We start from the raw sequence: 27,605 nt of genomic DNA, 5'->3' as shown, positions 1-27,605 counted from the left end.
ACATGGGATGGGTTGGGATCTTGGGTGATGACTTCCTTGCTGTCTGGCTTCCCCAGCCCCAGAGCATCTCAGTGGCCTCCTTGAGCAGTCCCTAGCAAGATAACCCAGGCCTCTGACTGAGAAGCCCAAACTTCCAATTGGAGGTTAAGGGGATGGTGTCTCAGGGACTCTGTCCCCCTAAACAAGGACTCATTGGTGTGCCCTCTTCGTGAACGTGGGGTGACTTGTGAGTGTGCATTCAGAGTCAGGAAGACCCCTGTCTGGCATCATTGTATTGGTTTTTTGTTGTTGTTGTTGTTCTTATTGTTGTTGTTACTTAGGCCCTAGCAGTGTGTTTGTTGCATGGCATGCACTATGCCCAGTACTGTCCAGGTCTCACACTTACACATGGGACTGAGCTATGAGCTTTGTGGTATGGGGGAACATGAGGATCCTCGAACAAAATAGAGGGGTCTGGAAACCTTCTTCGGGGCAGCATGGGGTAGACAGAGGTCAGAAGGCTAATGGGGTGACCAAGACATGGGGGTATTCTCTTAGTTATTGCAGGGGAGAGAAACCATAGCAAAGACAACTTCTAAGAGGAAGCAGTTTCAGAGGGGTTAGTCTGTGACCATCATTGCCAGGAATGTAACATCAGGGAGGCAGACGTGGTCCTGGAGCAAAGGCTGAGAGCTCCCATCCCCATCTGCAGGCTGGATGCAGAAACAGCGAGTGTGCAAGCACAAGTGTGGCCCTGACAGGGCTTTCGGGACCTCAAAGCCCAGCCCAGGGACACACCTCCTCCAACAAGGCCACGCCTCCTAATCCTTCTTAAATAGCCCACCTATTGGGAACCATCATTCAAATATGTGAGCCTAGTGTGCCAGGCAAGGCACGAGCTTTGCAGAGGTCTGGTTGGCCCGGGTATGGTGCGGTCCAGAGAGGAGGTTGTGCTTAGGAGGAGGGGGGCAGGCACTATCCACAGAAATAGGATCTAGGTGTTCAGGCTGGAGCTCTGGGACTGCCTATCTCTCAGCTTCTGAGCCTCAGAGGACCGGATCCCAGGGTGGAGGGTGAGCCCCACCTGGTGGCCTGGTTCCTGGACCAGGTCAGGGTGATGATTTCATCCTGAACAAGTGGGTAAAACTGACTTTGAGGTCCCTTCCAGCTGTCACACTCCAGTTCCTCAGAAGCCCCCTGGGATAGCAGACTATATGAAATATAAATCAATAGGTTAAGACCACACTTGTCTCCTGCCCAGAGAGGCCCTGTCACTCTGCCTGCCTCCTCTGTATTTGGAGGATCATCTCTGACTTGGGCAGGCCGTGCGCTGACAGGGAGAAAATCGCTTTGTGCAGAGAGAGGTAGAGCTAGTCTGGACTCATTGACAGGGCTCTGCTTTTTCTCTTTAATCATCACTGCCTCTCGGCTATATGCCGTTGTCCGAGCTCACCGACACCCTCTCCTTCCATCTCCCTGCTTTAATCATCAGGGAAAAACAGATACTTGATCAGTCAGCTTCCTGGGACCAGGTGCCTGGAAACTTCTGCTCTTGATGAGAGAGGAGCAGAAGGGTGGACACGGTCAGTGTGGTAACCCCAAATTAAGGAGGCTAAGGGCTTCTACCAGAACCAATGTGTCCAGGTTCGCCTCCCAGGGTTCCCATGACAACGGGACCGTTAGGTGCTGGTAATATGGACTGGCAGTGAATGAAATGGAATTTGATGTACATGAGAATCCAGCCGCTAGGATAGTAATTGCAGATCAATCTCTGTCTCCCGCGGGCTGTCCGACTTTCTTTCTTTCTTTCTTTCTTTCTTTCTTTCTTTCTTTCTTTCTTTCTTTCTCTCTTTTCCTTATATGCGTGGGTTTTGAAGAACATTTGAGTGATTTTAAAAACACATTAATTTCTATTTTCTGAGCAGTTGTATTTTCTTCACGGCTGCTTTGTCATGGGCCCCCTGTGTGTTGAGTAGTTTAACAAATAAAAGTGTCGGCTGGTGATTTATAGACCCCTCTGGCTGTCACCCTCACCTCCCAACCCCTGTCATCACTCTGCAGTCCAGGACGAGGAATGACAGCACAGCCTCAGGGGCTGGCTTCTCTCTAGGTCAGCCTGGGCAGGCAGCTACTTCCACGGGTGGCAGGGGATGTGCCGGCACATTGCTGTACAGCCCCGGCTTCAGAGGCTTGCCAGATACACTTGGAACTTATTTTGTTTACTTTCTTCACTACCATGACAAAATACTTGACAAAAGAAACACAAAGGTTGAGAGTTGATCATGGTGGCAAAGTCATGCTGGTAGGAACATGAGACAGCCTGGTGGCATAGCATCCACAGTAAAAAAAACAGAGAGAGAGGGAGGGAGAGGGAGGGAGAGGGAGGGAGGGAGAAGGAGGGAGAAGGAGGGAGGGAGAGGGAGGGAGAGGGAGGGAGAGGGAGAGAGAGGGAGAGAGAGGGAGAGAGAGGGAGAGAGAAGGGAGAGAGAAGGGAGAGAGAGGGAGAGAGAGAGAGCACTGCTGGTGCTAGGTTCAGTTTCTTCTTTTTATTTAGCCCAGGGCCCAGCCCATGGCATGGTACCACCAACTTCATAGTCTTCCTACCTCAGTTAGCTCAAGCTAGAAAATCTCCCATAGACAGGCCCGGAGGCTCATCTCCGAAGCGATTCTACATCCTGTCCAGTAGACAGTGCTGACCGTCACAGTGTGCATACCGGGACCAGAGCCTTGCTGAGTATTTGGCCATGGTTTGGGATTATCTGAGGCTGGGTTTAGCGATTCCCACAGAGTGGCAGCTACTTGGTGGTTCACATGGGTTGAAACATCTCCAGGGTCTTTCTAAAGGGAAGGAGTAAGTTTCCAAAGCAGAAGCAAGGCCCAAGACTCAGTGAGTGCTGTGATACACTGTCATCAGGCAATGGGGTTTGAGAGTCCCTCAAGCACAGGGATGAATAGCATCACTGTCTTCCTCTCTCAGAACCTTGAGATGAGCTGATGTCTACATTTTCCTTTCTCTTGACACTGCAGGTCATCTTGATCCTGACAAAGTACTACCATGCCGACATGGGGAAGGTTCTGGAAAGTTCTCTGTGGCGGTAAGTCTGCTTGCTGGGCTTTTCTCTTCATATACCTGTGTGTCAGCATCTCTGAGCCTCCTGACTGAGGCCAGAGTCACAAGAGGGCTCCCGCGGCTCCCGCCCACTAGTGGGCCCCACCAATTTTCAGTGGCTAGAGAGGCATAATGGAGATGTTAAAAACGGATTAGGAGGTCCATGGGGGTGGCGTCGGGGGCCGGGGAGGGGGGAGAGACAAAGGGCTCTGGCAGATGGACAACTGTTTGGAAGGCTTCTTTCCTCGCTCCTCTTTTCTGTCTGTTGTTTTCTCCTGGCTCTTTTTGCCTCCTCCCCGGAGGAGGAAGAGGGCTGGCAGCGTGAATCCAGGTCACTGCACAATATCCCTGGCTCTGCTCTGGGCTCTATAGGCTGCTCCCAAGCCCCCCAAAGCTCAGGCTGGCCTCATTGTTGGGGTATTTTGCTTTCTTTCCGGCTTAGCCAAAGAACTGTAAATAAATAACCCACCCAGGCGGGATATCTCTTTATATGTGAAACATGAATTGGGCCCAAGGACATCAGACCGTCTTTGATGTGTGAGAGGAGAGGAGGGAGGAGGAGGCTGCAGAGACCATTTTGACCATTATCATCTTCAATTCTTCTTGGAGCATTAAGGGCCTCTCCAGCTTTGGGGTGGTATCTTTCCTCCCACGGGAATTTTCCCAGTCTTGTCATTTTTGGTGTGGGATCATTTTGCCTTCTCTGTGCTGTTTTCTTTTTCTTTTCTTTTTTTTTTTTTTTCCCCAGTAGTGATTAATTCATTTCAATCCGAGTTTGAAAAACACCTGCCAGTTGGGACCATTTGCTTGTTTGAGATAGGGCCTCATTCTGTATCCCAGGCTATCCTGGAAACTCATCATGCAATTTCCTGCCTCTGTCTCCAGAGTGCTGGACCAAGCCTGCATCCCTGTGCCTAGCTTCATCAGAATGACTTGCAGGATAAGCCACTCACACCTGCCTGCTGTAGGGATTCTCTTTAGCATTGGATTTGCTTATATCAGAGGGATTTGGCACCCACTCATCATATCTCTGTGCATATTGGGAATATGTTCTGATGGTGTCTGGAGGTGTGTGTGTGTGTGTGTGTGTGTGTGTGTGTGTGTGTGTGTGTGTGTGTGTGTGTGTGTGTGTGTGTTGATGGTGTTAACTGGGGCCAACTGCCCAGGTCACTGCAGTACTAGAGCCCCTTGGGCTTTTGTCTCTGCCTCCTCAGCCTTTCTGGGCCAGCTCCCTCAGCCAGGAACTGATGAACTCCTGACAATACTGAGAAAAGGGGTTCCTGTGTGGAGGATCAGCCCTTGATGTATCTTGCTGCCCTAGTAATTGAAGAGAGAGAACGCTGCTGTAGAATTAAGGCAGACATTAAATTCCAGTGGTGGGGCCAGTGGGGTGACCCAGTGGTTAAGGCTTTTGCTATCAAGCCAGACAACTTGGGTTCAGTCCCTGGAACCTACATAGTAGAAGGAGAGAACTGAATCCTGCGAGTTGTCCTCTGATTTCCACACATGCGTCATAGCACATGAGTCTACATGTCTACACATATAAAAATGCACAGATGAATAAACATAAAAATTCTAGCAGCGTTAGCTTCTCCGGGGATTAAGCACTAGAAGTTTGGCTTAGGGGCATCACCTGGGGAGGGCAAGTGTGTGAAGAGGCAGACACCTTCCTGTTAGGAGGATGGTTTGCTTTTGCTGCCGCACGGATGGAGGAAGTTGACGTTCTTCTTGTACACTAAACAAAACCCCTCAGCTACCCCAGACTCTGGATGCCAGCGACCGAACTGCTCTGTACCCTACCCTCTCAGATACCTTCCCTAGAAATGTCCAGAATGCTAGCTTCTTCCACTCACAGTTGCATCTCGGCCTGGCTAAAGGAGTCCATAGTAGGGCTATTGGGAATGGTATTTGCTGTATGGGTAGTGAGCTGCTTCCCTGGGACAGTCTGGCTTTTGCAAGGTGCTTGCTGGGTATAGGTCTTGCTCTGGGACTGAATGAAAAGAAAGAAAAAAAGAAAGAAAGAAAGAAAGAAAGAAAGAAAGAAAAGAAAGAAAGAAAGAAAAAGGAAAGGCTACCTGGGTCAGGACTCTTGAAGGAGAGGCTCTGGACTCTTCAGACGCAGATGGGGAACCCCAGCGGTCAAACCACCCTGCCCCCGTCCCGCTTAGAGCGGTGGGCCAGGTAAACTTCCTTTGCAGGGCCTCAGTTTCCTAATCTGTCACAGGGGGTGCGAAGTGGAGTAGAGGGAGGTGGCTTAGAAAACATCCCGAGAACAGTATGTTGTCTAAATTTGGATTTTTTTTTCCCCCAAAGCGAAGCAACGGAGTTTAATTTCTCCCGTTCCTTTTCTCATCACTGTCTCTCCACCCAGACGTTTCCTCGGCTTGATTAAAAATGCATTCACAAGCATTAGTCATCCCCAGAAACTTCCCCTCTCTCTCCTCTGCTGGCGCGGTGTCTTTCGTGTTTACATTAGGCTTCTGTGCTGATGTGCTTGCACAGACTTAGCAGTCTAAGGAGGCGTGAGCTGAAGTTTCACATTGGCCGAGCCAGGCTCACTTTGGAACATACCCCAGGCATGGCCCCTTCCACCATGCTTATCCACATGTTCTGTGCAAGCTGCAAACATGTGCCCTGCACATGTCTACCCTTGATATGCTGTCTTTGGCACCATGGTTAGGGAGGTGCTAGAGTGATCTCCTAGTGTGTGCCTGTGTGTGTGCGTGTGTGTGTGTGTGTGTATGTGTGTGTGTATGTGTGCATATATGCATGTATATATGTGTGTGTTCGTGTCTGATGTTTACAAATCGGGGTTCTGTGTCGGTGCGCTCAGGCTTCCTCCAAGAGCAGGTGACTCTAAGCCACATGCAGACAGACCCCTAGCCCTGTTGGAATTATGTTGTACCCAATGCTCTTAGCTCCTCATGGTGTCTGACCCAATGCGTAGCCAAGCCCCTAATGCTCTGCTGCTGGAGTCGCCCCCTCCCCCACCCTGTGCAGTTGTGAGCACAGAACAGCTCATTTGCGGTTCGCTGACACATCCTCCAGCTTTCTCTTTGCTCATGAACACCGAGCTTTCCATTTTGCACGCTGCTCTAAGTCCCGCCTGCACAGTACAGCCATTGCTTTCCTGTCTGCTTATGAGCCTTTGGGCTGATTCGTCGAGGCCTCAGCCACGTCCGTCCGTGTATGGCGCTGTAAAAGAAAAACAAACTAATTTGGGGCCTGTTCTTTTTCCTTCTCATTCTTCCTTGGGATGGCTCTGGTGGCCTCAGAGAGAGAGAGTGAGTGGGGTGACAAGCCGCTGGAGCTCCCACTGAGGGAGGGTCTAGTGCTCACATCACCAGCATGACAGTTTATCTAAACTTTGCCAATTTTTCAGTAAACCGGCGTCCACGTGATTCCCGGTGAGAAGCTGTTTTCATGTTGTTCCGATCACATTTTCCCTTTGGAATGCTCTTGCCCTGCTCCTCCCACACTGGGACAGGCCAAGGGACACTGAGAGGCCATGTGTGAGGTCTTCCCTGGGTGTGCCTACATGCCGTCTGCATTTGGACGGTTCGGGTGCCAATGTCTGGGGGACACAGATTAAATGGGGTTATTAGAGACACACTTATTGAACACGTGCCGATCCTCCCAAGAACTCTCCTGTGTAATCACACTAAATACATTTTTAATGACAGGTCTGGTATTTACATTCTGGAAATGGCTCTGGGAAATCGAAGCTGAATGCATTTTTAATTGTTCTGTGTTTAATGGCCCTCACGTCAGCTGCCTCCCCCTCATGGCTTCCTTGACCGTCACCAGCAACTTCTGTCTGCGTCCTCTGCCAGTCTTGGGTCTTTTGAACAGTAAAATAGGTTGAGAGAGACTCCCCCACCACAGGATGTGCTGGCCAGCACCACGGAATCAAAGCCACCTGTTTTCTTTTTCCTTTGGCTCACAGGGTCTGGCCAAGACCTCCTCACTCAAGCCAGTGTTGGTATACTCTGTCCATTCTTAAAACTCTGGGCATAGTGGCTATTGTGCTACTGGAACAAATGACCACAGCTGGGGCACTTACAACAATGGCCAGAAACTCTCATAGTCCTGGACGTCAAAAGCTCAGGCCACAGGCCACAAGGCAGTGCTTCCTCTGAAGACTAGGAAGAGAGGCCCAGCATGTTCCTGCCAGCCCCTGGTGGCTGAGTCATTGAGTCTTTGCCTATGTGTGTTCATATGTATATACGTGGGTGCACGTGGGTGCGGGTACATATGTATGTATGTGGGTATACACTGCACAGGTACATATGCATAAAGGTATGCACTGTACAGGTGTATATGCACCTATGCACATATGCCCTTGGGAGCCAGAGATCAACCTTTGGTGCTGCTCCTTTGAAGCCATTCACTTTTGTTGTTGCTGCTATAGTTTTTATTTATTTGTTTGTTTTGAGACAGGGTTTCTCTATGTAGCCCTGGCTGTCCTGGACTCGCTCTGCAGACCAGGCTGGCCTCAAACTCACAGTGATCTGCCGGCCTTGGCCTCCCAAGTGCTGGGATTAAAGGCATGTGCCACCATCATGCTTAGTGCTGCTGTGTTGTGTTAAGGCCGGATCTCTCCCTGGCCTGGAGCTGGCCCCGTGGGCTAAGCTGGCAGATCAGCAAGCCCCGGGAACCTCCTATCTTCACCTCCCCAGCTCTAGGATTAGAAGTGTGTCGCCCCAGTGCCTGCTTTTTTAAACATGTGGGTTCTGGGCATTGAACTCACGTTCTCCAGGTTGCGCAGCAGGTACTTTTCTGACTGAGTTATTGCTTCTGTCCCCTGCCTCTTTTCATGTGACTGTCTGGCTGTGTGCTCCTTTTTCAGATGATGGCTGCTGGACTCAGGGCCTGGGAAGATGCTGTGGGATGTTGTGTCTTAACTGAGCTACCTCTGTAAAGACCCCTCAATTCATGTGGTTTAGGCCATGGACGGACATGTCTTTGAGAGAGCTACCACTCAGCCCATTGCACGGCCCATTATTAAGCTCTGAGGTGCCATCTGTATTGGGTTTCCTAAGTGGCCACTGGTCCCCCAGACACACTCTTCTGTCCCTCTTCATCCACAGCCAGATCCCTGCTGCCCTCCCCAGCTGGCTATTGTATCACCAACCACCCTTTACCAGAAAAGCCCAGGGACTTGAAAAACACACTGTGGTGCTGTTGATGGACGCAGTCCCTCCTCATGGCCCACACCTGTCATACCAACCCTCTGCCCGCACCCCTGTGCCTGCACTGGTGCTCCTGGTCTCTGGAGGGTTTGTGTGATATTTGCATCTACTCCGCAATAGAGCAGTAACATGAGATAAGGAGACGTTCTTAGAGAAGTGCTTTGTGACAGCTATCTGCCCTACCCTGCCCTACCCTCTGGGAGAGTGTTGCTAGGGCGATCCTAGCTTCCAGAGTCCCTCATGCCCATGCTCATGCTCATGCCCATGCCCATACCCACCCTGAAGCAAGGCACAGGGCCGGTCAGCAGTGAGTGACTGTTGGAAGAGGAATGGGTCTCAGGACTTGCGGTTCTGAGTGTTAAAATTGGGCCAGCCCTATGGACAAATCTGTCCCCTGAAACACACTAAAGATCAGCCTCTCAGGAGGCCCTGCACAGTCTCTGTGCCTAGGGTTCATGTTCTTAGCCTTTTGTCTCGCCCCCCCCCCCCCCCGCCCTTTAAAGCTTGCTTTCCTAATGGCTTCCCACATAACTGCGGGTCTTTATACTTGGCACTCATCTCTCTCAGGTCCTTCAAGAACCAATGTTGGCCACCTGGGGGCGCTGTTTTACCCCAGTGAATGTGCCCGGAGTAGAGAAACTAGCTAAGCCTTGCTTCTCTGCCCAGGACTCAGAATCCAGGTGAAAGGCAGATCTGGATGCCAGGTTCTGAGGTGGGATCTTAGGCTGCATTCTAAACAAGCGCTAGAAAATACGGATGCTGCCTGTCCATAGGACAACACGCCTGATAGTTCTGGGTCTGCCCTCCCCCCCGGAAGCCTCTGCACTGCTAAGCAGGCCGTTGATAGTATCTGGTCATTCCGGACTCTGTCCATCTCGGTTTCTGTGTATATGCTATGTCCTGTCTGGCATGCACTTAGCGCTGCCCCTCACTTCTGACTCTATCTATCCTCATTCAGTTCAGCACACAGCTTTCCCTAAGGAGCTCCCCTGCCACTCAGTGTATAGTGCCCCACCCCACCCCGGCCCCCATTAAGGTTCTTTGTCACCTCTCTCATTGAAGTTTCTGCGTGTCCTTGCTTATATTGCTTCTGCCACTACTAGACCACAAGTTGTGAGTACAGAGACCTGTCAAGTCCATATGGTTGGGGTGTAATGATGCATGTTGGGCTTGAACACACGGGTCAGTGGACAGATGGGGGAACTAATGAAGGGGGCATGTGAATAGATGGCATGTAGATGAGTGTATGTGTGCATGTGTGTGCATGTATGTGGCTCGCTGGATGAAATGACAGCTGTGTAGGGGGGTTGATGAGTGGATAGAAGGGCAGACAGAAGGGCAGATGCATGTGTGTGGCTGAGTGGATGGCTGGCTGGCTGATAGTGAGAACGTGATTTTAGGAGAACACTGCTGAGACATTGGAGATTCTTTGTGCTTATGAGGTCACTATAGGGGAAGCCGAGAGCACAGTGGGTTCTGATGCTGTCAACCAAGGAAAGGAAGCAGGGCACGTTCTAAGACAAGAGAAAGCTGACCACAACAAACCTTCCCACTCCTGTCCTCCATCCTGGGTTACAGCCTCCAGGAGGCTACACTGAGGATGGCTATTGAGCAAGGTGAGTTAGAATTAGGGGCACACTTCCAACATCCAGAGGACTCTGTACCAGAGCCACCTCCGTGGCATCCCACAGGTATATCTGACCTTGGTGCCTGCCAATGGGGCAGCCAGGAGCAGCCCCTGCAGCTTTGGAGTGGGGTGATCCAGGCTGCCTCTCAGAATGGCTTGGGTGGAATCTGTCCCTTTTGTTAGGGGGTAGAGAGGATTCCCTTTCTCCTGGCTTCTCTTTAATTATGGAATCTTTGACATATAGAGAAAAGTGCAGAATGCGGTAAGACACCAGCCCTAGGACTGACGGCAGAGGCGGGCTAGTGCACACTAAACGCCCCATCAGTTCTTCCCAGTCCACCTCTATTGTACTTAGTCTGATGTCCCGTGATTACTGGAGCCAGGGGGTGAAGGGCAGGTATACCACAGGTAAGTAGTGGGATCCAGGGTATCATTATTCCTCCTGGCAGAGCCTCACTGCGCTCAGCCTCTATGAACTGTAGCTGTAAAATGCTTCCTTAAAACAACAGATTCAGCTAAATCTCACCCTTTGCCCTTCTGCTGCGCCCCCTCCCCCGCCCAGTGTCTACCTGGAAGAAATCTCCATCTTGAGCTTGGGGTGGACCATTCCAGTTTGTTTTATAGCTTACCTATAAAGCAGAAATTTAAACACACGCAACAACATATAAATCACAGTTTATATTGGTTCAAGACAATGTGTGTGTCTCTCTGTAATCAGACATCCAAAGACTGAGCTTGTTTTAAAAATTGATATGAACGGCATCATCCTGCTTTGGGTATTTGATTTATGTTCTGGTAATTTTCCCATGTTTCCCGTGGATCCTCTCTGGTGTGTGTATTCTCCATCATGAGACGGTGGTTCGGATGCCTAGAGGGTTTGCTGCCTCAGGGCAGCAGCAGGCCTGGGAGTCACGTTCAGAGGGGTGGGGGTGGGAGTGGAGTGGGTGACAATCTCTCCAGGCAGGTATAGGGTAGGGGGCAGGGCCGACTGCTGTCTTTTCTCTTCCTCTTACCAGCTTGTCAGTGGGGTGGCTCTCCCCTGCATATCCTTGACATCGTTAGACTTTGCCTGTTTGTATTCAGGGCTGTGACTCAGTGCCCTCCTGAGGTGGCATGTACCTCCCCATGGTCACAGGCAAGCCTCCTCTATGGGGTTTTCCTACATATGCACTTGTGTATCCCTCTGCTACTGCCAAATTGCTTATGTCTTTCCTAACCCCTCTCCTTGAGAGGGGACCAAGCCATCCCCAGGACCCCAACTGTCAAGATGCATTTCCTCTAAAAATGTCTCCTCATCACTGGCCCAGGCCCTATGCTCAATACCTGCAAAGCTATCTCTCCTAAGAGTGTTTTTACCTCACTACAGTTAGGTCTTAAAGCACCGACGTTCTGATAGTGTCTGTAACACTTGTGAATTGTCTAGGGGTCAGAGATCCCTTCTGTTTCCCTCGTGGCCTCAGTAAATGGCTTCTCATCAGCTCCTACAGGGAGCTGAGTTAAACTCAAACAAGCCCCTCTCCTCCCTCCTTCTCTCCCTCCCTCCCTTCCTTCCTTCCATCTGTCCTCTTCCTCTACCTTTGTTTCTCCATCCCTCTTACCTCTCCATTCATCCCCTCTCTGTCATATCTCTACCCATCTATCACCCATTCGCCAATCTATTTCCTCATTCATCCTTCCATACAGCTATCCATCCACCCATGTGCTTGCTTAGCTGTCCATCATCCATGCATCCAGTACCAAACTGTTGGTTTACCATTGTTCTCTATTCATCCATCCTCCCTTCCGCTCTCTCAACCATCCATCTGCTGTGGTTTGAATGTGAAATGCCCCCTATTGGCCTGCATGTTCTCTGCCCTTCCTCGCCTGTTGCAATGCCATCTCCACCATTATGGAGACACTGCCCCTCTGGAACTGTAAGCCAAAATAAGCCCTTTCTCCCTTAAGTTGCTTTTTAAGTGTGTTTCATCACAGCAACAAGGAAGTAACTATGACAGTATCAATTCATTATTCACCCTCTTTCAATTTGCCTATCCATTCACTCAGCCATCATCCATTTATCTGTCTATCCATTCACCCACTCATTATCATCAAATATCCATCTATCCTTCCATCATCATCCACCTATTCCCATTACCCATTCAGCCATCATTTATTAGTTCTGTACCCACCCACCATTAATCTATCATTACCCACTCACCATCTATCCAACCATCCATCTACCTATACATACACATTTCACTTGTCCATCTACCCACCTGTTTATTCACCACCCAATATCTACAGTCTATCCACCATCCATCCACCCATCATCCGTTACATTCATCATTTATTCATCCTTCATCCTCCATCCGCCCATCCATCATTAAGCTAATCTATTTATAATTTTTCATCATCATATACACCTACATATAACTATCCATGAATCCATCCATCATCCACCCAGCCACCCACCCATCCCTTCCTCATTCATCCATTCATCTACTCTCTGCCATCTATTCATCTAGACTTTCGGTTAGAGTAAACCATAAGTGGCGCCCCAGACTCTAAGTGTAGAGGAATACAGATGAAGAAACCACCCATGACAGTGTGGTATAGTCCTCACTGTCATGAGACTTAGAAAAGCAGGGAAGCTCCAGACATACCACTCCACTGGAGAGGGTAGCCAACATGAAGGACATCCTGGAAGAAAACGGTCTTCTCTCCAAGGATGACTCTGCTTGTGCAGTGGCCAGCCCAGTTCCTCTTTATCCTTCCTGATGGCCCTCCTGCTATCCTCTGTCAAGTTTATGCAGCCCCCAATTCTTCAGTTACCCTAAACTACGTTGCTGTGAAATACTGAGGGCAGCCTTGGCTCTTGTGGGTAATGGCCAGGCCTGTGGCATAGCCTCTTAGTAGGACCTGACCCCTCACTCATTTTCACGGTCTTCATCTTGGCTTTGGGACTGCCTATCTTTCCTCCATTCCTCATCCTCTAGAATTCCAATATTTGACCCAGGTCTGGTGGGTTGGAATGGCCACCATAGAATGGTGATTAGCCTGTGGTGTGGCCACTCCATGTATTGAAAGAAGCTCTCAGGAGAAAGCTGGCCTGCAGGTCTAAAACACGCCATGGCAATGTTTGCTTGGAGTTGCCTTCCTGGATGTTTGCAAGGGCCATGGCTTCTTTCCTACTGTGATAGCAACTGACCCAGGAAGACAAGCCCCACCTTCTAGGGTAACATGACAATAACTATCTCAGATGCTCTTTTGAGACTAGAAGACAGTACTGGTGGAGAGGGTCCTGGTGATCTGAGTCTTGGGCCTGTGCTGAGCCCTAACCCTCCTTGAACATTGAGACCTCCTCTCTGGAGTTGCGCTGCCACCATCATGCCCTACCCCTAGGTTGGGGGCCTCCTTCCCGCCTGTTTCCTCCCCAGAAGCCCTTCCCAGTCCCACATCTTACTCTAAGTGGTCACGTGCTTCCTCTAGCTCTCCATGGCCCAGGTGACAGCCTGCCACATGTTCCCTGGGTCGTGATCTTCTGCCTCCTAGGATCTGGTCTTCCCGTGTTCCCTGTTTCAGCAGAATCTCAGACCAGAAGTGGATCTGCTGAGCTGAATAACACCCATGAGGTGTAACCTGGCTTTCAGCACCCAGGCCTCTCTGCTCCTTTGCACAGGACACCAGGTTGGGCTATGATCATTTAGGATAACCTTGGCTTGGGTGTTGACAGATTTCTCTCTAGAAAACTCTCCATCAAAAAAAAAAAATCCCTGCTAAATATAACTCATGATCATCACAGAACTTTTGAAAACTATAAAATAGATGAGGCGTAAAAGCAATCCCTATGTTAGTCCCACCCCATGAGATTAAAACTATTAATATCTGAGATGAATATTCTCTCTGGGCTTTTTAAGATGCAAATATATACATGTTTTATAAATGTTGAATCCCGAAGGGATGATGTATTAAACATTTTCTTACGCTCCGGCGTGTTTTCACAGCCGCTATTTTTAATGGCCGTATAATATACCCTGATCTAAAGAAGGTATTATTTATTTAACCATGTTCTCAGTTTTAGACATCTGAGTCCCTTTCAGTTTTCACTAAGGTGAAATGTAAAGGCTTGTGGCACCCGCCCCCGAGCATACATCACCCTGCATCTTGGAGTATGCTTAGGATATGTGCCCGAGTGTAGATGTTCTGCATGGTGGGGTTTGGGGTGCTGGGATAACAGTGTGTCTGAGCATGTGGTGGGTTTGTCAAGGCTGCTGTTGATGCATCTGGGGATCTGGGAAACTGAAGAGCCAGTTAGACAAGAAGATGCCTGCGGGTCCTGCCTCCTTCCTGGCATGGCTGTCTCTTGGCTGAAGGCAGGCTTGCTTGGCAGGATGAAAAGCACTCACCCCACCATGCAGAACACAGGAAGGACAACTCATGGGAGGCCTTGCTCCTTTGCCCCAGCCTTGGCCACATGTCTGCTTTAATACAAGGGGGGATCAGAAACTGTGCACCTCAGGATGGACTTGCTGTGAGCACCCGGCTATACCTGATAGAACCTGGCCATAACGGCACTGTGCACATTAGGGTCAGTAGACCCAGGTTATACAGTAGGATGCTCCATGGACTGATTGTAGAGCACTGGAAAGATCTCTCCCTCAGTGCCCACATTCCTGTCTGCACAGAGCCACAGTGACAGTCCCCATCCCTTAGGGTCCCATGACCTCTGATGCACAAGGCCTGGCTAAGCACCGGCCCTAATACCGAAGATCAACTTAGAAAAAGTGGCCCAGGCTGTGATTTTGTTGACGAAACAGGTCAATGGCTTGGAGGAATTCAAGTTCTCCCTTGGCTGACCAGAGACAGGTGTCATGGATCACAGGAAGCTGATGCTCAAGTGCGGCTCGGACTGCGGCTCTGATCTTCTGTAGACCTGTTCCCACACCCTTCCTCGCTCTGCTAAGCCCATTGCCTTGTAGCTTAGAACCCGCTCACCAGATAAACTCCCAGCAGAGGCACCGCAGGGAAGGTGTTGGAATTCAGGATTCACCACCTGCCAGGCCTGCGTGGTATGTGTGATGCCACATGAAGCTTAAGTAGTTCACAGGCTTGGCACTGAGCCACCTGCTGCCTCTGCGCCCACCATCCCGAGGACGGCAGGGGGCTACATAGCACTTTGAAATGTTTCGCCAGCAGATGGTTGCCATCACTCCTGTTTGGCTTTGTTTCCCTCTGTGGAGGAGTCTTCTCTGGCCCCGGTCCTGGTTCTCTTTTACACAGGCCGGCTCTGCCGCTCAGCGCCTTCCTCATCCATGCTGCATTTTGATTTAAAATTCTACTTGGGTCCCCAGTGGGACTGCTGGCTAGAGGCCTGTGGAGAGCGGTAGGCTTGTGGAATCAGAGGCAACAGTCTCACCTCATACCACCTGCCCAGTTTATCACACATGTTTCGGGGAGTTCACCCATGGCCCTCCATCTCCTCTAGGCAGCCAGAGCCCAGGCTCTCAGACTGAGGATCTGAGGCCGAGTCCTGACTCTACTTCTTATTAGCCATGTGCCCTTGGGGGAGCTGTTAGTTGTCTCTTGAACCCAAGTCAGTGGAAAGAGGATGGCTCTTTGGCCTTGGTTTGGGGTCCAGTTAATGGATGTAGACTGGATAGGCCTGTGCCTGGCTCCAGTGCTTCGGACGCCATGCCTCATCTTTCTCTGAGAAACACCTGCTCCTTACAGTGATGGGGCCCAGGCATCAGGTGTCCAGGTCTTGTGGACCCCTCTGTAAGGTGGCATGTACCTCCAAAATGACAAGCCGAACATTGCTTTCCACTAGGTGCTGGGGCTTACAAGTGACTGGGCCAACAGTCTTGGCCCCCAAGGGATCCAGAACCTCTGCCACCATTTCTTGTCACCATGTTCCCATCCCCTGTGGAAACAGCTGCTATGTCCTGTCCTTCCTACTCTTTGACCTTCCCCTTAGACTGAGGGAATCTTAGTGTTTCCTATACCCAGAGAGCAGGATCTGGAAGGTCACTTGTTGGAGAGGAAGGCAGTAGAGGACACCTTGATGTCTGGCTGCCCTCCTGACCCCTTACTCCTTTTTGGTCAAGTAGTGAGCATGACGGTACTGACCAGCAGTGTCTCAGCATGTTTTCTGCTGCTATAACAAAGCACCTGACACTATGTAAGTTACAAAGCACAGAGGTTTATTTAGCTCAGAGCTCTGGAGGCTGAAGGGCCAACACATGCTCCTCCAATAAGAGCCATGTACTACATGGCTCCTGACACCAGCCTTCCATGTCAAGGCAGAACAGCTGCATGAATGGATTGCTCTTCTTACAAAGCCACTGATGCCCTCAGGGGTCTCTATCATGCCCTCAACACATGTATTTTAGAGGACACATCACAAGACAGTAGATAGGTCCAGCCAAACCCATGTCACTTTCTGCTACTCCTGCCCCCCCCCTCCCGCCACTGTGTGTATAGTGCATTGTCCATCTATTCAAGGTGGGCCTTTGTCAGGCTGGGGGAACCAGTCTCCCCATTGTCCTGTATCCCTCTACTTGCCTTAGGACTGGTACCCCCTTCATCCCTCTATGAAGACCTCGTGACCTGGACCTTTTCCTTCCTATATGTGCCCTGTTGGGCTGTAAAGTGACACATTTGCTGTGAAGCTGGGAATCCTGCCTTGGCCTGGAAACCCCTTTTCTGTCTGCTTTTGTCAATCATTGGTCTAGGGATGGCTGCCTAGGGGAGGGACATGGGAACCCAGCCAGCCTGTGTGGACTGAAGTCGGCACACATGTTTGTGGAGAGCTGGAGGAGGAGATCAAATCTGTATGCTCACCCATGTGAAAAGCAGGGTGCATGTGGACTGACTGTGGGACCCGTGGAAGTCTTCGCCCATTGGTGCTGAGAATCCCCACCTACACTGGGGTGCAGCAATAGCCACTTCTCTGCTGGGTTCCACTTATCACACCTGGGGCTGGGTCACATTTCCTCTGGCGTGTGCAGACTCCCATCTGTCCCACATCTCAGCCATCAGCCTGTGCTGGTGGCTCTCTGTTCTGGACCTTCCTGTCCAGCCCCAGCTAGTTCCACCAGGACACCTGCCCTGGCCATGACAAAATCCCCATGCTCCCATCTTATCTCTAAGGCCACCTTCCAAAGAAAGGGAGAACCCTTCATTCTGCCCAGCTTGGAACTGATCCCTGGCTTCCATCACACTCAAAGGTCCACGTGGCCCTTGGACACATCCCCTAGGACTCTCAACCTCCTGTTCTGACCAGTCATCCAAAGCCATGTCCTCTCTCACGCTAGCCAGCCCACCTCCCCTGCCCCTCCAAACCCTATCTATGCCCCCAGCTCAGCTCTTGGCCTGAGCCCTCCAACCTGTCTAACACGCCAGCGTCCAGCAGAGCGGCCTCCCCAGAGCTGCTCACAGACTGCCTGAAGCATCTCTCTCGTGAGATGCTGTCGCCCGTGTTTTCTCTACACTGAGTTTCTTATGGTCTCCTGGGATTTACATACAATACTTAAGATTTTCATACTATTTTGACATTGCTTTAATGTCATTTTCCTTTTCTTTTTCTTTTTTCTTTTTTTTTTTTTTTTTTTTTCATTTTCCTTTTCAGATGCCGTTGTTGGCATTATTTCTTTGTGTGTGGTTCATCTGCCTTGTATGTTAAGTGGCAGGCTTGAGTGAACCCCAAACCCCCATTACCACCCCTGTGCTTTTAGGGCTGCTGGCCCAGTATAGCCTATTGGACTGTGCCACTCTTTCCCAGTTGTATAGAGATCTCCCCCTCCCAGCCCCCCACTGGTTGAGAGCAGAGCAATGGAACACTTGTTTCATCTTCAACCCGAGATGCTGGTGTGGCCTATTCTGTTTGGATGGCCTGGTCTTCACGTTCACTCAGTGCCTGGCTTGGGATAACAACACTCAGGAAGCCTAGCCATCCCATGATTCCCTCAGAGTGTGGTGCTCTCTCATGTCTCAGGGCCTTAGGAGCAGTAGGGTGTTTCTGAGCATATGAGAGCCAGGCTGCCTAGAAAAGTAGTATCCTCCAACTGAACCCTTAGTGTGTAGTATTGGCCAGTGTCAACACTGGATCCCCTTTCCGTGGCCAGCTTCAAGCTCTCAAGGCCTGTTCCCAGATACAGAACAGGTTAGAGGTGTTGCCTTCATCCTGCCTCCACAGCTCTGTGAGCGCAGTGGTGCTCTGCCGTTTAGGGCTCTGGAGTCCTGGAATTTCGTAGGAGCTTCTGGATCTGTGCGCAGTGGTCGGAAGGCTGTTCCCACAGAGCAAACGGACCATTTCCAGCTTTTCTCCAGAGCTCTGATCTCCTGGCTTGCCACCCTCCCTAACCCTTGTGTGTCCCTCAGCAGCCATGCATGGGTGGTGATGGACGCCGAGGTACTGAACTGGGAAACAGCATTGTTCTCTCTGGGTGCCTGGCTTTGGATATTCTGTCAGTCTGAGTCTCTGGCTCCCCATTCCCCTGCAGAAAGCCCCAAGAAGTGGATTGTCTGACCAGGGAGACTTATGGGGTTCTTTTTCTGCCTCATTCATACTGGGCCTGGGAGTCATCGTCCCCAGAAGTCCTCTGAGCTCTGTTGACTTCATGCCTTTGCCCTTCCTGGATGTTAATCCTGATCTCAGAGCTATGGAACCTGGATGTATGCAATCCTCTGTGCTGAATGAGGAAAGGGCCATTGGCAAAGATCTAGTGGCTTGCTTATACTTTCCCACTGTGTTCGCTACAACCACTGCTAGTGACAGGAGTGGCCATCTCTGCCGGTACGCAGCTCTCAGGCATGGTACCTACGGCAGCTCACGCCGGACTCCTGTAATCATGTGGCTTTACCTAGAAGAGTCTTAGCAGGGGTCAACAGGGCAGGGGACATAGCTGTCACACACAGGCACTGAGATAGGCAGTCTGCTCTCAAGATCCTGTGAGCCTTCCCGCCATGTTGTCACTGTGGGTGCACCCCCCAGTTACCTGTGGAGGGCCACCCATCTGGCGTGTGTTGAGACCAGTACTGGGCTTGAGGGAATGGAGGCCATGAGATCTCTGTAGAAGCTTCTGGGAATCCGGCATGGGAGCTGTCCTGTGTGGAGGCAGCTTTAAGAACCTTGTTGCCACCCATTGGGTCCCACCCAGGGAACTGGGGAACCTAGATGTTCTGGTTCAGGTGTGGCTTCTGGAATTCAGTCCTGCGTGGGCCCTTCCCCGGGGCTTGCTTCATCCCTTCAGATGCCAGCATTACATTTGGCCAACTTAGCCTCCAGCAGGTGTTCAGGTTGGCTGTGTCCCCCAAACACCTGATCCTAATCACTGTGACATGACAGCAGCCTCCAGAGTCCCAGGGGGTGGGTTGGCCTGGGTAGTCTTGGGTAGTGTTCCAAATGACTTCCCTCTTGTGATGGGAATCCCTAGATCCAGGTGCCAAATAATCCTGCCTATCACAAGGCCACTCTCTCTTTCTGCTCTCATTGGGGCTTCTCTCTCTCTCTCTCTCTCTCTCTCTCTCTCTCTCTCTCTCTCTCTCTCTCCTGGCCTAGGAATTGCCACCCTGAGAAACTGGTTTAGAAGTGATGTGACTTTCCCCTGGTTTCTGAAACTGTGCCCATTGTCCTATATAAGCGGCTTAAGTTGTGAGTCCGCCACCCTCCCAGGTGAGAAGCGCAAGTGTGTCTAGTCCCTCCCACTTTGGTGGAGACCTTACAGGCTTCCCAGTTGCATGTGGGTGTTGAGATGCCCAGGCCATGTCCCTTCGTTAAGAGCTGGTGGAGGGGCCTAGCTCAACCTATGGGCATGTTTGCTCCTGCCAGTAGACAACTTTAGCCTGGTGGTTTATGGCGCCTTCAGCAGAGAGGCATATGAGACTGTCACAGGTGCCGCCTGAGGTGCCAGCTCCATTGGTGACACTGGAAGGATCAGCAGTGGCTCAGGGTTCTCACAAGTACATCCCTTTTGGGCTGGGTTGTGGAACACGAGAGAACCAAGTTTGACACTGCTCCCACTTGCTCTCACATGACTCCACTTGCTCCCACCTTTTCAGTGATGGACAGGAAACTGAAACCCTCAAATCATGGTTCCATTCATTTGCAAGGACAGAAAGGTCCTTCCCCTGGGGCATAGGAGGATGGGATGTGCTGTGGTTTCCAGAAAGCCTGTCTCACTGCCCACTCTGAGTCCCTGCACTGTGGTGTTTGGTTGCCATTTAGCACTGACTGCTGAGAAGGCTGCTGCCTCAGCTATGCCATCCTTGAAGGGGCTCCTGAGGTGAGGGCCTGCTGATTTTTCCCCCCTAGACTCAGGGTACACACAGTGGAATCTGGGAGCTGGCTAGCACTGGGAAGTGGGTGAACAGATAGGTCAGAGCCTGGAATGACTCTGTGGCCTTGCTGTCCAGGCTGCCTACCCACCCAGATCTGGAAGGGACCTTTTTGCCCAAATATCCTTTTGGAGGGTGACTGTCAGGTGTGTGTCCTTGGGCTCCATGTCTTCAAAGCATGTAGATGCCACTTTCTGGCAGGAAAATATGAATACTGCCATTGTAGAAAATGAGCTAAAGCAAGGAGTAGAGGAAGTGGGCAACAGTGGGGTGTTCCCTTGTCTCTTGTCCCTGCTTTGGAAGGGACTTGCCGTACAGGCTGCTCTCTGGATTTTCTAGAAGTGCCTGGAGTCTGGTTCAGTTACTTGCAAAGAAAAAGGAAAGACTTTAGACTTGCTTTTTGGAGCCCTTAGCATAGGGGCATGTGAAGATCTCTCAGGTACAGCCTGACATTCCAGCTCCAGTGGGGGGACATTGAAAGGATCAACAGTGGCTCAGTGCATTGTTCTCACAAGGACATCTCTCTTGGGTTGTGGCATGGGGGAAACCTATCTCCATCGGGTCCATATTTGCGACTGTCCCTGCCATTCCGAGGGATGTTTTTAAGCAAATGAACCAGTTGCCAAACCCTTTAACCCTATACCTTTCAAACCCCGATGCAGGGAATTTGGAAGCCGTGGACCCCCCCATCCCTCCCCGCCCCAGTCCCGAGCAGAGTCCCAGTCAGATCCCAAAGCAAGCTGAGCTACCTGTCTAGATTCGGTCTGGTGGTGGCATCTGATGGACCCCCATGTGTGGTAGAAGTTTCTGGCACCTGTCTACCTGAGCAGCCTGACAGAGCCCCTGCTCCCATCTTAAGCAGGCCATGTGGTGCCCCCTCCTCTCTCCATCGTGTACTTCGCGTCCTGCTTCCCCCACTCATAGGCAGAATCTGTCCCACCCGTTGGTATGCTGAGGACAGCTGCTCTCTCAAGGTGCCTTGTGAAGCAAGCAGCGTCCAAGGCTGTCCTGTCGGTCCTTGTCCCTCTGCTGAGCTGCCATTCCTAGCCACTGGGTGAATTCATGGGTCTGATGGAAGTTTCTGCTGTGACCCCTAGTGCCCACCCCTCTTCTTGGCCCACTGCCATCAGCCACAAGGTGCAGGATGGGTAAATATTCGAGAGTGTGGGTCAAGTGGAGTCCTTGTGACTGGGCATGGGGAACCTGTGCCCTGCCAGCCACAGTGGGCAGTGGGCCTGTGGGGCTCTTGTCAGGTGTGTTCTATGGACCATGGCTATATGGGGACATATTCGATCAGGGGTCTGAGGAAGCAGCTGGTTCCAGGCCTGGGGGTTTAAGGGATAAGGAGAGGCCCCACTCTGCCTGTTGCCACTGTAGCTCTGGGTTGGAGGCAGTGGAATGGGTTTGCAGACAGAAGACATGGCACTTACCACCTCCTGGCCTCTGGTAGGCCAGACTTATATAGCTGGTGATGTCTCTATGGATATGTCAGGGCAGGAAAGCTGTGGCACGTCACATACAAGTGTTAGCAAGTGTCCCTTGGGCTCACTGCTAGGACAAAGGAGGGGCCTCCACTCCGCTCAGAGCTCCTGGGGAGATATTTGGGCTTCAAGTGGTGACTCTAATGACCTCAAGCTGTGCTGTGGGGCCTGACGTATAGCTTGATCCACAAGGCCCCATCTGTGTGTGCATGGGTCACAGTGGGCAGTTTGTACCTCACTCTTTCCCCATCTTGCTCGGGGCTGACTGGTGTGGGCCCAGGCCTGTTCAGCTGACAGTGCCAGCACACAGGCAGGACTCAGGAAATTCTGGCTAATTGCATCCATGTCCCTGGATGATGGCCCATCTCAAAACAGTTGCCTAAGAACCCAGGTGTGGCCCTCGGGAGAGAGCACCCACTCACACTGCTGGCCAACTAGGCCAAGCCAGTCTCACCCCCCACCTAGGCAATGCTGAACTCTGCACAGGAACTCAGGGGCACATGTCACAGATGTTTGAGCGTGTACTGCATGCAGATCTTATGCTGGACTTGAGGCCTAGGCAGACATAACTCCCACAGGTTGTCACTGAGGGGGGCACACACGAAAGGTAGGCCACGGGTACCTAAGACAGGCTGGTTCCGCCAAGGGAAGCTTCCCACTGGAGGAACTGCCATGGGAGGCTGCGGGGTGGGGGGAGATTTTGCAGCCCCAGAGGCCATGCTTTTTCCCTCAGAATAAGAACAGCAGACATCATTTGCAGAAAGCATCATGATTTATATAACACTTGCTTGGTCAGACTCCCCCAGAGACCCTATCGACTCCCAAGAAAGGTTTTCCTGATCCTGGTAGGTCAGTGGGTGCCAGCCTCTAAGTGAAGGAACTTGAGGCTATCTGCAAGAATTGTCTCAACGTCCCTATGAGGCAGGCACGATCCTCCCAGTCTACAGATTAGAAAACTGAGGCTCAGCCGATAAAGGGCCTGCTCACTATGGTGGAGCTCTAGCTGCTGCTCCTGTTACAGCCATTCTACACCCCTCAGGGCCTTCCCCAGGGCTCACCCAATGGGGCTTATTCTCCTGATTTTAAGTACACCTCAGAATGCTTAGCACAAGGGTGCCTGGAGTCTGTGTGAGAAGACAGAATCCTCTTGGTGGGACAAGATATGGACAGGAGTCCTATAAATGTCTCTTGTGGATGGTGGCCAATGACCCGGCCGCCCCTCCCCCAGAGAAGTCCAGAGCCACTCATGTCCCAGCTGAACCACTGGGATCCAGCTGAGAGATCCCAGCTTGAGAACACCCAACCTCCACCCATCACTATTGATAAGGACCACTGGCCTGACTAATGACAGTCCCCTCTACCCTACCCTTACCTACCTGACCCTCCTGCAATTGCTTTGGCTCAGAGCTGGGTGCTCACCCTGCATGGGAGGCCACTGACAGATTTCTCCAGGCCATCAGCATCACAGCATGGCAGGAGAGGGTGGCTTACTGGGGCAGGGGTGAGGAGGACTTCCTGCTTGTGGCAGGGGTGGAGGGGGACCTTCTGCTTGTAAAAGACTTTGATAAGGGCAGAGACAGAGAGAAAGCTGCCCAGCATCAGGAGAGCATGGCTTTGGATGTCAGCTCTGCTCTGCTGCAATTCCCTAATCAGAGCCTCAGTTTTTTTCCATCTATGACATGAGGACAGGATAGTACCCACCTCATAGGGTCCTCTTGCGAGGCCGAAGCCTGCAGGTGGGTGGGGGTCAGCCCTGGCAGGCTTTGGGTTCTGTTGGACACAGTCATGGCTGCTTGTTGTTTTTGTTGCCTGGCTTTTTCCACACAAGGCGCTGGCAGTGCTCCAAGGCATCACACATCTCGGCAGCCTCTTGGCTCTTGCACCAAAAGCTGGGGCCCATGACGCACTGATCCGTGCCTATCAGTGGATCCTTGGGGCCGTGACAGGCCCCCATCTTCTTGCACAGGTCTGTGGGGTCCATCATGAACCTGAGGCTGTCTAGGAGCACGGGTTCATACTCCGCGACGAAACGGTGGCACTGCAGCAGGTAAGGCAATGGCAGGATTCGGCAGCCACCTTTGAAGGCATTCAGGATGTCCCGCTTGGTGCTCTTGCGGTCCAGATTCTGGGAAGACACGTCCAGCAGCCTTTTGCATCCCTGGCAGAAGGTGCCCTGGTTTTCCTCATCCATCAGCAGGGATGGTGTGGTTGCCTCAGCCTTGGAGATGGACCTTGCCTGCCTTTTGCTACGACACAGCCCGATGGTGTCGCACACTTTCTCTGGGGTGACTCTGCTCACGAGCTCCACCAAGCTGGGGCTGTAGGAGTCCACCAGGGTGACGCACTGCTGGACCAGAGAACTGGGCATTATGGAGCACACTCGCTCCAGGGTGTGGGTGATGAGAGCTTCTGTGCTGTTGGTCTTGAGCCACTTGTCCATCTCCTGGATTACATTCAAACACACATCACAGGTCAGGCCCAACTGCATCTGCATCTCATTCTTCCGCGGCAATTCCAGCTCCAGAGAGGGGACTCCGTCCACAGCGGCCACTTGAGCCAGCCGGTGGGCAGGCTCTCTCTGTTCCTCACAGAAGCCCCCCTTCCTGCAGACCTCCTGTGGGGGCAGAGCCTGCAGCGCTTGCTTAGCAGGGACAAATTGCTGGTGGAGGTAGTTCTTGCAGAGGTCAGCCAGGCCAGGCCCTAGGGACTCACACTGATTCTGGACAGTTACCTCTGCCAAGGTCAAGTTAGACTCTAGGGTGTCCTGGAGCCGGGAGATCAGCTGGACACAGTCATGGCACACGGCACCCCCGGGCATCTGTGGTGGGTGGAAACTCAGGGCCCCATTGGATAAGAATGGAGCTATCACCTCAGTTGCGTCCTCTGGAGTTAGCGAACTCTCAGAAGTGGCTGTGCCTAGGTGCCTCTGTAGTGTCTCACAGAGGGTGAGTGCAGTACATACCGGAGCCAGGGCAGTGCCTGAGGTTCTGCTGAGCATTCCCAGGACATCTGAGCTGTAGTTGTCCACCATCCACTTACACTTAGCTGAAGACTCCTGGCTCGGAAGCCACTCACAGGTCTTCATTACTGTTGCCAAAATGTCCGACTCTGTAGCATCTGGATTCATCCCATTACCAGCAGCGGCAGCCACATCCTGGCACACACCGCAGGCCAGGGACCTGGATGTGGGCTTGTTCCAGACAGCATTCTGGCAGTACCTCACGGCCTGACACCTTGTAGCTGCCTGTAGGTCCTGACACCATACTCCTGAGCCCTTGGCACACTCCTGGGGGCCCGAGATGGGGCTGGCCATGGTGGCCCCAAGGAGACCAGACAAGAGAATCAGAGCACACAGCATAATGCCTGTAGTTCCACTGGCTGCTGCCTCTGTTTGGCTGTTGCTATAAAACTTGCTGGCCTGTCTGGCCTGCTCAGCAAGGTGCCCGCCTCCTGCTCCTCCTCAGCCTGACTCAGAGCTCCACCTGCCTGGGTGCTGGCACCATCCTCTCTAGCTTCTACCCTCTTGGCCTTTCCACCTTTAGGGAATACCTCCTTCTCCCCCATCCCAGAATAATGACTATTTTCAAAGTCTAGCTTCTTTGGGAATGAAGCTTTCTATTCTGTGTCACACCAGAGTTGGAAGAACTGAATATATAGGGTGACTTATTTCTAACTGGTCCTCATGGCTATGTGCCTGATACAGGCTCTGATCCTAAGGCCTACTGTTCAGGGGCTGAGTGGACTGTTGACCCCACAATGCCTGTGTGAAGGCTGCTGGCACGCAGAGCCTTTCCCTCTGGAGACGTCTATAGAAGAGGCCACATGCCATGCTGTTCCCTGGCAGATGCACATGATGTTTGCTGAGGCTTGCATATACAAAAGGGTTCTGTTTCGCTGTTAGGTCATTTGTTATCTTCTGTAGTTTTGGAAATAGACATTAGGCAAGAGCGTTGGCGCCAGGCAAACACACAGGTGACCAGAGCCTCATCCTGTTGATTCTGTGGAGGATTCTGGAGCCAGACTCATATGTTACAGTTGACATACAGCTCACCTCTCCCAGAGGAGTGGTCAGAGCAGGGACCCCGGAGGCTCTGTGGAAACCCTGCATGCCTTAGCAGTGTGAGTCCCACACATGGGTATCTGTGCCTCAGACTCTTGGGCTCTGGGTGACCAGGGGAATCCACTTCCCAGTTATGTGGGGCAGGTATCCCAGCTACCTTTGCAACAGCTTTGCAAAGAATGCAGATGGTGCCTCCTGTTGCCCTCTTTCTAGGGGGCTGGGCTACAGAGAGAATGTGGAATGAGGTTCCCTGGGCCCTTTAAATGACTGCCCAGTGCTCTCCTTCCTTTGGGCCAGGGGAGGAAACAGGCTTGGTGAAGTGAGGAGGTTGGGTTCTCTTAGCTGCAGGACCAGCTGTACACAGAGGTGGGGCTCAAGACAAAGTGCTCTTATCTAGAGCTGCCTGGGCAGGCCCGGCTGACTCACCCCCAGCACCTTACCCGGTTGCTGTTTATGGAACACCTACTCACTTTGTTTTTGATGCTCAGGCATTTTTTTTTCCAAGCCTACAATCAACTCTGTTTGCCAAATGTGTGACCTGCCATTTGACTCAGTTTTGATGCCAACCCCCCGAGGGTCCATGAGATCCTGCCTTAGGGGTTCAGACTATACACTGGCTAAGTCCTCTCCACCTGCGTCTCTGTAGTGGGAGTTCTTTTTTTTTTTAATTAATTAATTTTTCATATATACACAGTGTTTTTGCATGCATGCATGCATACCAGAAGAGGGCACCAGATCTCATTACAGATGATTGTGAGCCACCATGTGGTTGCTGGGAATTGAACTCAGGACCTTTGGAAGAGTAGACAGTACTCTTAACCTCTGAGCCATCTCTCCAGCTCCATATTGGGAGTTCTTATAGGCCTCTTCAAGCTCAGTTGCTCTCAGGGAGGTTCACAGAACCCAGGAAGGCTCTGTGCTGGTGATGACCAGTGTATCCTTCAGGACCCAGCTCAGGAATCACCAGGAGAAGGTGCCAACAACAAGAGAAGGGTGGGGCATGGAATCTCTGTGCTCTATCTGGGAATGTAGTCCTCCAGCCCATCTCTGGGTTCTCCAGCCAAGAATCGGAAAGTCTCATTTAAGAGCACTGCCCCTTGCCCAGAGTCATGGGTGAGGAATAGCTGAAAGTCCCAGTACTTCAGGGTCTCTGGTGGGCAGCACTATCCACAGGCTGTCAAGGACACCAACCCAAATCACCTCACTAGTGTAAGTGTGGACTCAGGAAATACTCTAGGCTTAAGGACTCTGTTATATTTGGTTTTAATACACTCTCTGATTTAGAAGACAGTGGCAAAAATAGTTCAGAGAATGTCCATGCCTTCCCAGGAATACTGGTAACATTTGTTTATTCTGTCTACACCTTATTTTCTTCTTATCCATCCATGCATCCATCCATCCATCCATCCATCCATCTACCCACACATCCATCTGCCCACCTATCCACTCATCTATCCATCTGTCCATCTATCCATTCATCTGCCTAATTATCTTTCTATTCATCTGTCATCTACCCATACACCCATTTTTCTACACAGATACATTCATGCATACATACATACATCATACATACATACATACATGCATGCATACATACATCTGTCCATTCATCCATCTATCCAATTATCTGTCTTCTGATTCACTTGTCCATTCATCTATCCATCCATCCTTCTATCCATTTAGCCAATTCTCTGTTTACCTGTTTATTTACTTGTCCATTCATATATTCATCCAGTCACCTATCCATTTTCCATCCATCCATCCATCCATCCATCCATCCATCCATCCATCCAATTATGTATCTATTTGTCCATCCAGTTATCCACACATGTACCATCTGTCT

At 51.3% G+C, this 27,605-nt stretch overlaps 2 protein-coding genes across 2 annotated transcripts in view; one reads left to right on the top strand and one right to left on the bottom strand.

Moving 5' to 3' along the window:
- The window catches only part of Sorcs2 (sortilin related VPS10 domain containing receptor 2), a 344,463-nt gene that overhangs the window by 120,237 nt on the left and 196,621 nt on the right, over positions 1-27,605 (top strand). Inside the window, exon 2 of the mRNA XM_051164704.1 lies at positions 3,007-3,074. Coding sequence (XP_051020661.1) covers positions 3,007-3,074 — 68 coding nt within the window. The remainder of the gene's footprint in view (positions 1-3,006; positions 3,075-27,605) is intronic.
- Positions 23,007-25,114, bottom strand: Psapl1 (prosaposin like 1). Its single transcript, XM_051164703.1, has one exon. The coding sequence runs from the start codon at positions 25,058-25,060 to the stop codon at positions 23,486-23,488; it is 1,575 nt and encodes a 524-aa protein (XP_051020660.1). The 5' UTR covers positions 25,061-25,114; the 3' UTR covers positions 23,007-23,485.

This window comes from Acomys russatus, chromosome 22 (assembly GCF_903995435.1).
Source record: "Acomys russatus chromosome 22, mAcoRus1.1, whole genome shotgun sequence".
In the NCBI taxonomy this organism is placed as follows: Eukaryota; Metazoa; Chordata; class Mammalia; order Rodentia; family Muridae; genus Acomys; species Acomys russatus.
This window is presented reverse-complemented; position numbering and strand designations above follow the sequence as displayed.